Source organism: Mustela nigripes, chromosome 14 (assembly GCF_022355385.1).
Source record: "Mustela nigripes isolate SB6536 chromosome 14, MUSNIG.SB6536, whole genome shotgun sequence".
NCBI lineage: Eukaryota > Metazoa > Chordata > Mammalia > Carnivora > Mustelidae > Mustela > Mustela nigripes.
Genome location: NC_081570.1, coordinates 5,184,307 through 5,199,101, shown reverse-complemented (window position 1 = coordinate 5,199,101; position 14,795 = coordinate 5,184,307). Strand labels below are relative to the sequence as shown.

Sequence of the window (14,795 nt, the reverse complement as noted above, 5' to 3'; positions counted from 1 at the left end):
ATCTGGAATTCTGCTGCTCTCCTTGGTATTGAAACCGCACTCCTTGGTAGGTGAACTTGGTCTTGGCTGGATTTCTTGTTGATCTTCTGGGGGAGGGGCCTGGTGTAGTGATTCTCAAGTGTCTTTGCCCCAGGCAGAATTGCATCGCCCTTACCAGGGGCCAGGCTGAATAATTCGCTCGGGTTTGCTTTCAGGAGTTTTTGTTCCCTGAGCACTTTCCGTAGAGTTCCGGAGGATGGGAATACAAATGGCGGCCTCCTGGTCTCCGGCCCGGAGGAGCCGAGAGCCCGGGGCCCCACTCCTCAGTGCGCCCTCAGAGAACAGCGCCCAGTTACTCCTGTCTGCCTGACCTCGGGCCGCGCTCCGAGCTCACCGAGCCTGTGGCTGGTTCAAGGTAACACCGAGCTGCGAGCTTACTGTTGGCTCTGTCTCTGTAGCCGGCTTTCCCGTTCCAATACCCGCAAGCTCTGCAACACTCAGACACCCCCCATCCTTCTGTGACCCTGCGGGACCTGAGGCCACGCTGACCTTGCGTGGGCTTCGCTCCGGTTTAGCCTCTGGAGCGATGTCCCTCAGCGGAACAGTCTTTTAAAAGTCCTGATTTTGTGTTCCGTTGCTCCGCAGCTTGCCGGGAGCCGGCTCCTCCCCCTGGGGTCTATCTTCCCGTCGCTTTGGATTCACTTCTCCGCCGGTCCTACCTTTCAGAAAGTGGTTGTTTTTCTGTTTCCAGAATTGCTGTTCTTCTTCTCTTCAATCTGCCGATGGATTTGCAGGTGTTTGCAATCTTTAGATAAGCTATCTAGCTGATCTCCTGCTAGCTGAAGTAGTCTCAACCTGCTACTTCTCCGCCATCTTGACTCCTCCCCCATTTTATTTTTTGTTTTCTGTTTGCTTTCTCTGTTTTTCATTTCTCTGCATTCCTGGGATTACCTGAACATTTTTTTAGAAATCCTCTTGGATTTGCCTATAGTTTTTTTGAGTGTATCTCTTTGTATAAATCTTGTAGTGGATGCTCTAGTTATTATACACAATTTATCCATCTACTAGTATAAACATTTTAATACTTTGAGTAAAGTATAAAAACATTACCTCCTTTTGCATCCTTTTAACCTCCTCCAATTTATAATATGCTTATCTTAAATATTACCACTACATACTTTGAGAACCATATTAGACACTGTTACAATTTTTGCTTCAACTGTCAAACATAATTTGGAAAACTCAAGGGAAGGAAAGTTTATTGTATCTACCCATATATTTGTTCATTCCTTTTCTCTTTATTCTTTTTTGATGATCCAAGATTCCTTCTTTTATCATTTCTCTTCTATTTAGAGACTTTCCTTTAGCCATCCTTTTAGGGTGGGCCTTCTGGTGACAAATTCTCTTAAGTTTTCATCTGAGAATGTCTTGATTTCTCCTTCATTCCTGAAAGATATTTTCACCAGGTATTGAATTTGGGCTTCCAGGAATTGTCACCAGTCCTTCTGGTGAGACAGGGCTGGAAGACATTCTACACAGTAGGTGGTGTTGTGATTCAGCTCCTTGCCTGGAATTGGGCAAACCAGGAGCTATGGTGGACAAAACTCCTTGTTTGAGGGTCTGAGGCAGGCAGATTTGCACACCATCAACTTCCCTGGTCAGGGTGAGCCCTCAACTTGGCTCTGAAGATAAACAAAGATTCTGGTTGAGATTGCTCCTTGGACACTGCAAGTATGTTCTCAGTCTGCCAAGATCTGTGTGCTGGTTGCTGCAAGCTCCTCTCCCTTCACCACGGTCAGATTCCTAGTGGTTGGACCCTATATATTCCCCTACCTTTCCTGTGGTGTGAGATCAGATTGGGTGCTCCCGTAAGGGACCCCCCATGCTGGGAGAAGCTGGTGTTCCCTTTGAGTTCTCTTTTCCCACTGGAGGAGCCAGAGGCTCAGGGAGACCTCTCTGTGTGGTGATGCACTGGCCTGCATGAGGGGCAATGTGGTCAATGGTAACTGCTTCTCTTAACTTCCTAATACAGTCTGTCTTGGTCTCTGTAGTGCTGAGGTGGGGCTGCTGCAGCCCTCATCCCCATGTTCTAGGATTCTGCCAGGGTCTCTTCTTCTTGAATAGTTGTGAGTTGTTCTTCTCATGAAGGAGTCATGTTGCCTTCTTGTAATATTACTCTCCTTGATTATTTTGTTTACAGTAAGAAGCATGTAATATTGAGGCAGGCCCTTTTGCTTTGTTGGGCTATAAAAAAAAATCTATTTAAAATGAGCAGTTGCTTGGGGCTGGGTGGCTCAGTCAGTTAAGCATCCGACTCTTAATTTCAGTTTAGGTCATGATCTCAGAGCCCTGAGATTGAGACCGCACTGGGTTCCACACTCAGCACAGAGTTTGCTCATCCCTCTCCCTCTGCTCTTGCCCCCAGCCCCACTTGCACACGCACGCACACACATACACACACACTCTCTCTCTCCCCCACTTTCTTTCACAAATAAATAAATAATTTCTAAAAAAGATGAAAGATTGTTCAACAGTAACACAAATACTTCATACTAACATGTGAAAGGAACCAGGAAGCCAACACACAAATCAGTTCTTTAATTGTCGATAGATGGAAGTAGTGGGAGTATCTTTAATATCTTGGTGCCGTAAGCATTTCACTCAAAAGAAACTGTCTAGTGTGTAATGTGAGTAACCCTCAAGATTAAAATCCATACTGCTGAATTGAAACTATGGTTATGTTTGGGATATGACTAATTTTGTGCTATAGTGATTCATGCTCAAGATTGGGCATCGTAGAAAATAAAGAAAATCGCAGACAAGTAAGAGTACATGGTAAGAAGAAATTGTAAATAATCCTGGGGAAAAGTTCCTACTTGCTATCATGTCTCTTATTGATAAACTTGCTCAAATTAGAGTTGAGCATGGTTGCAACTTAGAGATGTCCTGTGACTGTGATGTCAGAAAATAGATGTAAAATGGTTAAAACAAACAGCAAAAGATAAGTTGCTTTTAAATTACTTTTCAGCATTTATGAGACCAGTACAAACTGCCCAAGAGGAAGATGCCTGTAGTTGCCGATTTCCAGAAGAAGAAGAAGGAGAATGTGAGCTGTAAATCAGAAATCCAAACCTCCACTGGGCCTGTCTTGAGAAGAATCACAGGACAAACATGATTGATTCCACCATCATATCTTTCTAAACTGAAGACACCATCCTAGATAAGACTCAGGATTACCCCTAAGTTTCCTCAAAATGTTAGTGGATTGGCCTTTAAAAATGTACCCCCTTTTAGCACATGTATGGGACAGAGTTGGTGGGAAAGGGGCATTTTCTAGATAATGCTTAATAGGCTTCACTAGTTTGTTTTTGAAATCCAAAGAGAAGTATGCTTAAAATTACATCATGTAGGCCAATGGTCTAGCTAAAATGACAGTCTAAAATCAATTCCATTTTTTTGAGTGCTAATAGAACAAATGACAAAAAGCCATAAGATGCAAGAAATACCCCCAACCAAATTTTCCATTGGTTTAGATATTCAGCACAACGAGCTCTACTGATGTGAGGGGGGATATTTTGACAGTGCCCAGATTTGAGGTCAAGGGAAAAATAGTTCAAAAGTTGAGGAAGAGTTTTGGAAAGAGTTCCAATGTTTTTGCACATTTTGTGGTCACCTCCATCTTCATATCTCCTGCTTGGTACTGCTCCTCTCTGAACCAGAGCTTATGTTTTGGTTCTTTATTGTTGTTTAAAGTTTTTTTTATTTATAACCAAAGTGTAATTGAAAAACCACATTATATCAGTTTCTATTGTACAACATAGTGGCTCCACAATTCTGCACATTACTCAGAGCTTGCCACAGTAAGTACTGTCCCCATCTGTCACCGTACGACATTATTACAGTATTACTGACCATATTCCTGATGCTGTACTTTTCATCTCTCTGAATTATTTATTTTATAATTAGAAGTTTGTGTCTCTTAATCCTCTTCATCCGTTTTGCCCAGTTTTGAGATTTGGCTTATGTGTTTTTAATTCTTAAGAACATTAAAAATAATATCTGGTACATCAAACTCCCACAGGCCGAATTTGAGCAGTCATGGGTCTCTGTATGGCTTATGAGCTAAAAATGATTTTTACATGTTTAAATAGTAAAAAACAAATCAAAAGAAGACTAATATCTCATGACATGAAAAAGTATGTAAATTAAAATTTCAGAGTACATAAATAAAGTTTTATTAGAACGCACAGCCACACTCAGGTCGCTTTTGCATTACAACAGCAGAGTTGAGTAGAGATAAGAGACTGTAAGGCCCAGGAAGTCTAAAATGTTTAACATCTGACCTTTCATAGGGTCAGAGTCAAGGTCAGAGCATCCATCTGTGTGTTGCTTTCCTCCCTCATCTGCCTACATCCCTACCTGGCCCCCAAGCACCTTCCTCAGGAATGTCCCTTCAATCCATTCCCTTGCTTTAAAAAAAAAAAAAAAAAATCATTGCTCATATATTTAAGTACCCCAAAACTATGTTATTTAGTTTTGCTTGTTTTTGAGCTTTATAAAAATGGTATTATGCTGCATGTAACTTGCTTTAGTCTCTCAAAATTCTATTTATAAAGACTCATTCATGTTATTGTATATAACTAGAATGCGTTCTTTTTGATGATCGTATGATTTTATAAATATATCATAATTTTTTAAAAAGTTTTATTTATTTATTTGACAGAGAGAGATCACAAGTAGGCAGAGAAGCAGGCAGAGAGAGAAGGGGAAGCAGGCTCCCTGCTGAGCAGAGAGCCTGATGTGGGGCTCGATCCCAGGACCCTGGGATCATGACCTGAGCCAAAGGCAGAGGCTTAACCCACTGAGCCACTCAAGTCTCCCACAAATACACCATAATTTATCGATCCATCCTGAACCAAAGGACATTTGAGTTGTTTCTGGGTTTTTTTGCAATTATAGACAATGTTGATATGAATGCTCCTATGTGTGTGTGTCCTGTGGAATTTTAAAAACCATGGTTGTCTTTTTCTTATTGGGTCATAGTTCTTCACATAATCTAGATAATAATTTTGGGTCACTTGTATATATTACAAATGTCTGCTTTGTTTGTAACCTTTTTCTCTTTTGCATTGTGGCTTTTTCAGTCTTTTGAGTAATAAGCAAAAAAATTCTTACCTTAATTTGGTCAAATGTACAGCTCATTTCTTATATAGTTAACATTTTTTGGACTCCTGATTAAAGAAGCCCCTCCCTGCCCCAGTACCCTAAAGATACTTTCTCACCTTTTATTCTGGGAGTTTTGTCTATTTAAGTCTAATCTATCAAGAACTGTCTCCTGCATTTGTTGTTGAGGTCATAGTCCAACTATGAGTTCTGTGACCTGATGCCCTTCATTCCATGGTCCATCTTTTTCCCTTGGATCTGCACCGCCGCCTCTGTCCTACACCGTTTCCACATGTCCTCGCATCTGTTCCTGGGCTCTCTGTTCTGTTCCATCGGTCAAGGGGTCTGTCCCCATGCAAATACCACACTGTCTTTGTCACAGAAGGTTTATAAAAGCTCTCGATACCTGGTAGGACAAGTATTTAATTTAACATCGCACAAAGTTTCATAAAGTTTTTCTGGGCAGAAACTCTGTATATCATTTATTAGATTTATTTCTAGGTAGCTTGCTTTGTGTTGGCTTCTTATTTTATAATTTTATTTATTATTATTTTTATTTTTTTAAAGGGGGCTCCGTGCCCAACATGGGGCTTGAACGCACAACCTTGAGATCAAGAGTTGTTTGCTCTACCGATTGAGCCAACTAGGTGCTGCTGTTTGATTTTTAGGTGGTTTTGTTTGTTGCCAGAGTATAAAGATGTAGTTGATTTGTTTATATTAGTTTATAGCCAGTCTCCTTGCTCAGCTTTCTTATTATTTCTGATACTACATATGTAGATTCTTTTGGGTTTTCTGTTCAGACAATCATATTACTTGCTATAAAAATAGTTTCTTCCTTTTTTCCCTTTATTCCTTCCTTCCTTCTTTTTTAAAGATTTTATTTATTTTTCTGACAGAGAGAGAGACACACACACAGCAAGAGAGGGAACACAGCATGAGGAGTAGGAGAGGGAGGAGCAGGCTTCCCGCCTAGCAGGGAACCTGTATGCGGGGCTCAATCCCCAGGACTCTGGGATCATGACCTGAGCCAAAGACAGACGCTTAATGACTGAGCTACCTAAGTGCCCCAGTTTCTTCCTTTTCTGATCCTTTGTCTTTTATGTCTTTTCTGCTTGACTCCGTGCTGGGTCTTGCAGTACAATGTGATGATCTTTTCCATCTTATGGATCGGGGATACTTTCAGGAATTTAAAAAAAACACAATTGATCAGGTTAAGTTCCCTTCTGCTCCTGGTTTGTGAAGAGGATATTTTAAAATCACAAATACATGTTGACTTTTACCAAATGATTTTTCTGGGGGAGAAAAGAGTAATTTGTTGATGAGTCAGCCCATGGTTCTATCATCTTTGACTTGGATCTGAACTTCAGCCACAATCCAAGAAAATTACTGCCTGAAAGAAATCTAATGTAATAATAGGTATTTCTGTTTTCCTCCCTTCTTTAAAGGATGCAATTTTTTTTTAATGATTTGGTGTAATTTGAAGTAATTACTTCATAGACCAAATGTGCTCAGAAAAAAATTTGTTTTAATTTAAATAAAGTACCTTCATTACTCTTGGGATCTTGTGGATTTCCAGTGCCACCAAGAACAAGGCTGGGGTATAGATTCCAACATGGATTTCCCTGCAGCTTTGGACATTTGGTGTAAAATTCTCTGTGGTCCATTACCCACATACACAAAGGGATTGGTCATGCTCTACCATCTCGGGTCACCCTTGATAACTCATCTGTCCCAGATTAGAACCATAGAAAGTCCAGTTTATTCTGTGTTTATTACATAGACTGTACAATACTTTGTCATAGTATATTTTGGTATAATGTATGAAACTTAAAAGGGAAAAACACAGGGACTTGGGGTATGAGTCATTTTCCCCCTAAGTGACAGATGACAAAGAAAAAAATCAAGACACAATAATATGATCCCTTTTAGGGATTAATTTAGGAATCTGATAAGTTTTATAGACATGAGTTTTTACAAAAATAAGTGAGCATATTTTGGGATGTACAAATTGGAAACAGTTTTCTAAATGCTTAAAGGCAAGCTTAGGTTACTTCTGAAACAAATTTTTATTTTCTTGTCTGGTGGAAGGTATCATTCTGATGGTAACTTTTGATATGAGGGGCACATGGCTGCTAGAATGGGTTTCTTTCTTCTGTGCAGAGCAGAGCTTTCCATTTGTGGGTGAGAAGTACCCATGGACCTCAGCTCGGGTGAGTTAAATGAGGTCTGTGTGTGTTGGGGTGGGGAAACTGGTCATTACTGACATTTTTTAAAAAGGGCTCTAAAGTAAAACCCAAAGCTATTATTTTCACAGAAAAAAAGAATATCTTAGAAAAAAAGCTTATTAAAAAAACTTCATATTACTATGGCAACATCAAATCATAAAGGCTTAATCATGAAATAACATGCCATTCTTTGTAAACCATGGAAACAGACTTTAGTGCCTGGGTATGTGAAAGATTAAGAGTTTGGCTTTTCTTGCTCCCAACATTTTAGTTACATAAAAATGAAGGCTATTTTTTTTTATCAATATAGATTCTGATAGCTGTATTTCAAATGAATTGTCATTGAAACCTTTCAAATATGTTTCTCACATATTCATTGGAGAGGTTGGTGTTGGCTCTGAAATACAGATGACCCCTCCACCAAACTAGCATCCCTCCAGTGCTCTGTACCTGGCACCATGCGAGGGCACAGAGATAAAGGACTCGCTGCCCATCTGAGGACTTTGAGTCCAGGGGACTGACTGGTACAACCCGAAAAGAGCCATAGTGTCACCGAGACCTACTGTATGCCACGAATACCATTGTGAAAGTAGTTGGAAAGAGTCTCCCAGCCTGGTAGGGAGGCAGCTGTTGTGATGGGATGGACCTGGGGCTCTGTGTGATGGGAGGCCCACTGGAGAAGGGGTGGAGGGAAGGCTTCCGTGCAGGGCTGGGGTGGGGCGAGGAGGGGTTATCTACTCCCACTGTGTTTCCCAGAAGAAGCAAAGGGTCCAAGCCAAGGGGAGGGAGGGCGGGGCCTGGGAACTGAGGGCTAATGAAAGAAGCTTCAGGGCCAGCAGCGACCACATACCCAGATTTTATAGGCAACGTTGGGAAGCTTGGATGTTAAACTGTGGACACTGACTTTGGAACAAGGCAAGGGATTTGATCAGATATGCTCTTGGGAAAGGTCTCCCTGATTACAGTCAGGAAAATGAATTAATGAGAGGCAAGACTGGACTCCAAGCCAGAGGAAGGGGCTCCTACAGGAGTCGGGGTGAGACTGTTGGGGTGGGGCATGAAACCTGGTTTCTGGGGTGTACGCAGAGCCAAAGCCCTGAAGGAGATGCTGGAAGAGGAAGGAGTTGGTTCAGTGTCAGCACGGACCCTGGGGGCGTTTACCGCACAGGGCCATGTTGGAGGTGGGAAAGAGGGATGGAGGAAAGTGGTCTCGCAGAGGCCAGGGCAAGGCTTCCAGAATCCAGTAGATGAGAGAAGCCTCAGGGTGGCCAAAGGTCACCAAGAGACCAGGAGGTGACAATAAAATATACCTTAGGTTTAGTAACAAACAGTCAACCTTCCCAGAAGGCCTTCAAGAGAGTGTTAACCATGAAAGCCAAGCCCTGGGGCTGAGAGAGGAATGGGGAGTGAGAGCAAATGCACTCACTTTTCAAGAGTCAGACGGTGAAAGAAAGGAGATGGTGCGAGACCTGGGGGCTGCCTGCAATCTTGGGTGGAACATCACATCATACTAGATGTGGTCTGCTCTGCTTGTGAAATGAGACCTGACAACCACCTCCACCAGAACTGAGACCCTGTAGAACTCTCTGGTCAGAAGATGTGGTGTGGGCAGGGGTTTGTGCTGGTTTTCTGGAGAAGAAGCCTTCTTTGCTAGGACGGAGGTAAGTGTGATTGAGATGCGCAATTCCACCAGAGTGGGGGGCAGGGGTGATAACTGGTGTAAGCAAGCTAGGTAGCCAGTGTCTGAGCTGCCTGCTTCCTGAAGACCGGTTCTGTGTTTTTGCTGGGGGCGGGGGGGAAATGATGCCAGCCGGTTCCTTTGTTCCCAAAGAAGTGTCTCCCTTAAGGCTGCCTCCCAGGGATATACTCTGAGAAGATCTTCAGATGGGTATTTCCATGCTATATGCTCCAAGTTTATTTGTCTGGCTTCTCTCCTGGAGCACTGGGCTCTATCCACACCAAGCCCACTGACGTTTAGAACTCCAGGCTTTAAGCCTTGCTGGTTGTAGGAACTCACAAAATTCAGCCCCTCTCATTTTCCAAGCCAGTGGCTTTGGGGCAACGTTCTTGTGCACTGCCCTATATGCTCCTCTCTCACATTCTTCTCCATGACCAGGGCTCCTCCCTCTCCACAGTACCCAAGATCTGTTTGTCCCCCAAACCACATCTCTGCACTTCCTGCCTTCTTCAATGTGGCTTCTTCTCTCCCTTCCGTTGTGGAGTTCGTTCTGCCAGTCTTCAGGTTGATTTCTGGGGTATTAAGGAAGATTTGATGGTTATCTAGTTGTGTCTGTGGGATGAGGCAAGCTTAGGGTCTTCCTACTGTGCTGCCATCTTCCCCCCTCCTTCTCACCTATTCTCTCTCTCTCTCAGTAGGCTCCATGCCAAGCATGGAGCCCAGTGTAGGTCTTGAACTCACAACTCTAAGATCAGGACCTCACCTGAGATCAAGAGTCTGATGCTTAACCAACCAAGGCACCCAGGCACCTTCTTGTGTTCTCTTGTAACTGGAGAGACTGGAATAAGGTGAGATGCAAATGTTTGAGAGAGTCTAGAATGAAGGTTGCAGCAGTCGGTGCCTGGTGACCCAGAGGATGGCCCAGAACTTAGGGAACAGGGAGGATGGAAGATTCCAGTTTCATAGGAGGATGGGGCCAGATGAATGCAAAGGCTCATAGTTTCCTGATCTTGATGGAGGGTAACAAAAGGGGTGCCTGCTAGGAGGTTCCGAGTCCTCCGCTGGTGTGGAGGGTTCAGGGGAGGCTGGAGGATGGGAGAATGGGACCTGTTTCATTGGAGGCTTGGATTCCTACCAGGACCCAGGAGAGCCCTCACCCTGCAGGGGTGTGGGCAGATACACTGCGGGCAGTTTCCTGCCATGGCTCAGAAGAGGTGGGACAAACTGCCCTCAGGTTGAGGTTTTCCAGGAGGGAGCAACAGAAGGTCAGAGGGACAAGGAGGTTGAAGATGCTGGCAAGAGCATAGCAAAAGGACTCCATGTTCCAATTCTGTACAGGAATTGTGTACTTACTATAAGAGTAATCTTAATCCCTTATTCAATCTTTCTGAAGACAAGTTAATGAAAATAAACACGTGGGGTGATGATAGTGGCCATGCACTACAAAGCAGCCTCTTCTGGGAAGTGGGGCATTAGTGTTTCCCAGGGACAGAGTTTCAGTTTTGCAAGATGAGAAAACTGATGGGGGCTCATGGTGGTGGGAGATGCACAAGGCGAATGTGCTTCGTGCTTATAACTTACGCACTTAAAAATGGTTACAGTAGGGGCGCCTGGACGGCTCAGTGGGTTAAGCATCTGCCTTTGGTTCTGGTCATGATCCCGGGGTCCTGAGATTGAACCCCATATTGGGCTCTCTGCTCAGCCGGGAGCCTGCTTCTCCCTCTCCCTCTGCCTGCTGCTCCCCCTACTTGTGCTCTCTCTGTGTCAAATAAATAAGTAAATAAAATCTTTTAAAAAATGGTTACAATGGTGAATTTTACATTGTGTCTATCCTACCTCAATTTGAAAAAAATAAATAATTTTTTAAATTATGAAGCAGAAATCATGAAGCAGAGACAAGCTGCTGTTGACTACTGTGTCCCCCCATGCCCCGCACAGAGCCCGGCACATAGTAGGGCTTCAGTAAAAGTATAGCAAACACGTGGAAGAGAGCATGACTGAATTCAGACAAGAGTCAGAGATGGCCAGAGGGTAACTCAAGCGATCTGGCCACATAGGCACTCATACTCTTGTGTTCTTGGGTTTGATTCTCTCCTCCTTGAGTGCTCAGGAGCATTTCTAAAAACCATCCAGCTTGGCAGAACACGCCTCCCCCCACCCCCCGACATATTACATTGAATAAAAACTCAAGAAAAACAGATGGCAGCTAAGAACTTGTCTGCTCCCACTTTGGGGGCCTTCTCCTCATGCCCTCCTCCCCGGCCAGACATTTTCCTTTCTTTCTTGGAAGCTCCAGCTCATTCCTCTGCCCATCCAGGCCTTGGGGCCATGCTCCCAGGGACTGGCATCCAAACAGACCCCAGGATCGTAAGTGGAATGTACTTGTGCTTAGATAAGCCGCATCTTAAGGCCCTAGCCTTAATTTTCTTTTTTTTTTTTTTTATTTTAAAGATTTTTATTTATTTATTTGACAGAGAGAAATCACAAGTAGGCAGAGAGGCAGGCAGAGAGAGAGAGAGGGAAGCAGGCTCCCTGCCGAGCAGAGAGCCCGATGCGGGGCTCGATCCCAGGACCCTGAGATCATGACCTGGGCCGAAGGCAGAGGCTTTAACCCACTGAGCCACCCAGGCGCCCCGCCTTAGTTTTCTAACTATGATTTTTTTTACTGGACAAATAACTTTTATAGATAATTAAGAAATACTTACACATTTAAAAAACAATAAAGCCACCATTTGCTCACATGGCTTGTGTGACGGAGGAAGCATCTGTCCTCCGCGTATGATGCTGGGATGTGGATCAGGGCATGTTCTCGTCAGTTTTATAACAAGAGAAGAAAAAAAATACCTTTTCATCTTGTCTAAGTTTTTCCTAGGATCATCTGAGTGTTGAATGAAAATGTTCTGGTCCCCATCAAAGAAAGGGAATCCAACACTTAGTGCGCCTGTCCCATTTCCACCATATTTCGGAGCAACCAAATACCCCAGTTCAGGAGGGAAATTGAGATGTCAGAAAACAACAGCAACGCCACCATTTTGCAGCCCATAATGCAATAATTCGTTCAGACAAAGATCATTAAAGGATGGAACCATCAGATAAAACTGGAGACTGCAAACTGGACAGACAGATGGAAACCTGCGTACGTACGTAGATGCATATGGACACACAGAAGAGGGCTGGCTGGACAGAGGCAGTGGATAAAACCTCTAATCCACACAAAAGAGTGTGGTGGATTTCAAAGCTGAATTCACTGTATAATCCCTTGAACCTGCCCCTCCTCCAACATTCTCTTGCTCGCTCCAGGAGGCCTCCAGCCAAGCTCCCTCCCTGGCAAGGAGTCTGGCGGTCCCCTGGGTCCCCTCACCATCAAACCAATTTACACCTTCAGGCATGCCTCCAACTGAACAAATGTGACTACGTCACTGTGCTGCCTACCCTTGATCAAGGACTTTCCAGCATCCCCAAGGTCATGTTCAAAATCCCAGTTCAGCATCCTAGCCAGCACGGAGCCCGCCTTCCATGGAATCGCCGCTTCTCTGCACACACCATGCTGTTCCATGACTCTGGGTTTGACGGCTTTTCCTTCTGTTTGAAATGCTCTTATCTGCCTGACAAAATCCCGCTCTTCCTTCAACATCTGCCAAAGCAGCCTCTTTCTGTGAGTCTGACCTCCCTCTGTACAGCCCCCTCTCCCGCCTGGGTTCTTCCCTGGGCCTCCTATGTCACCCCATCCCGTGCCTCCCGCACCCGGCATATTGCCCTGTGTCCGTCCATCGGTCTTTCTTACCTCGCTGTAAACCTCTTGAGAGCACGAACTGTGGTTTACTCATCTCTGAACCCTCGATTCCTATGTAGTATACAGTATGTGCTTAATAAGTGCTTCCTAACAATATTGCTTGTCTCCTTTAAAACAGTGGGGGAGGGGTGCTTCGGTGGCTCAACCAGTTAAGCATCTCGGACTTGATTTTGGCTCAGGTCATGTTCTCAGGGTTGTGAGATCAAGCCCTGCATAGGGCTCTTTGAGCTCAGCAGAGGGTCTGCTTGGGATTCTCCATCTCCCTCTCTCTCTCCCTCTCCCTCTGTTCCTCCCCCTGCTCATGCTCTCTCTCTCAATAAACAAATAAGCAAATAAAATCTTAAAAAAAAAATAAAATAAAACAGAAGTGGGGGGAAACCTTACATTTTACCTTAAGGAACACTACAAGGAGAAAATAGATTTATCGGCCTTGGCTAAAATTTTGGTAATTCTAGACAATTACCAGCAGTTTCCTCCGAGAGAGTTAGTAAATTCTTGATTACCTGAGCTAAAGAAAACAGCAGTGGTGTGAGAATCGAGACATTTCTATTTGAACTGTAACTGACCTAGGAAGGTGTGTTTGATTAAGGTTTTAAACAGATTGACTCTTGCGTTTATGCTCTTATCATATGACGTTCTCTATGGATATCCTCGTGCAGTAAATGCTCACCGACCCGGGATCTTCAATTTGCCCCATATAATCCATGTACGAGTTAGTTAGAGTTGGTACACAGTTAGGAAGTTTAAAAATCTTCCAGATTTAAACAGTATGGAGATTCCTCAGAAAGTTAAAATTAGAACTACCCTACAAACCAGTAATTGTGCTATTGATTATTCACCCAAAGAATACAGAAACACTCACTCAAAGGGATACATGCGCCCCATGTTTATAGTGACATTATTTATAATAGCCAAACTATGGAAACAACCAACCCCTGTGTCCATCTACCAATGAATGGATAAAGATGTCACACACACACACACACACACAGTGGAATATTACTCAGGCATAGAAAGAATGAATTCTTGCCATTTGCAACAACATGGATGGAGCTCTTGGGGATGACGCTAAGCGAAATAAGTCAGAGAAAGACAAGTACCGCATGATTTCACTCATATGTGGAATTTAAGAAACCGAACAAATGAGCAAAGGGAAAAAGAGATAGAGAGAGAGACAAACCAAGAAGACACTTAACTACAGAGAACACACTGAGGGTCCCCAGAGGGAGGGAAGGGGGGATGGGTGCGGTAAGGGCTGGGGTTAAAGAGGCACTTGTCCTGACGAGTACTGAGGAATGTACAGAATTGTTGACTCAGTATCTGGTACACTGGAATTCATAATTAAATATAACTAACATTAGTGGAATTGAATGAGCACTTAATAAAAAATTAAAAGAGAAAAACCCTTCCAGATTATACAAATATCTCAATCACAACATTTCTGTCATAATTTATAGAAGTTGGTTTCACATGATTGCTTCCCTGCCCAAGGTCTGACTTGAAAGAGGCCCCCGTGTAGACAGGGCTGAACTGGCTCCCAGGTCAGCCTGTGAAGCTGTTCCCTGCCGACCGCAGACTCGGTCTTCTTTGCTGAGTCCTGCGTGAACTTTTTTGTGCAACTTGCTTTCTCGACAACCCAGAACAGTCAGAGCTCTGCTTCCTTTCAAGGACTGTCATTCATTGTTTCAGCTTCATCCAAAAAAACAAACCCTGGCTCACATACATTTTTATTTGACACATTCCTTAAAAACCAACTATAAAAAACAAATTTCTATTAGAACCATAAAAATTAAAATATATTGAAATTGATAATAAATAGACTCTAATATAATTTAGGGGAAACAACTGTCCTAAGATCTGGACTTTAGTAACCACAAAATTTAAATTCTAACTTCTAAATTCTAAAATTAACATTAAAATTCTAATTTTAATTTAATTTTAATTCGGCAGTTGTAGG

General features: G+C 43.3%; 1 protein-coding gene across 3 annotated transcripts in view; it reads left to right on the top strand.

The window, feature by feature from the left end:
* TNFRSF9 (TNF receptor superfamily member 9) overlaps positions 1 to 4,535 on the top strand; it is a 20,620-nt gene extending 16,085 nt beyond the window's left edge. For all 3 annotated transcript variants that reach the window (XM_059374769.1, XM_059374770.1, XM_059374768.1), the window contains exon 8: positions 3,008 to 4,535. In XM_059374769.1, coding sequence (XP_059230752.1) covers positions 3,008 to 3,096 — 89 coding nt within the window. In that variant the 3' untranslated portion in view covers positions 3,097 to 4,535. The remainder of the gene's footprint in view (positions 1 to 3,007) is intronic.
* The last annotated feature ends 10,260 nt before the right edge of the window (positions 4,536 to 14,795 follow it).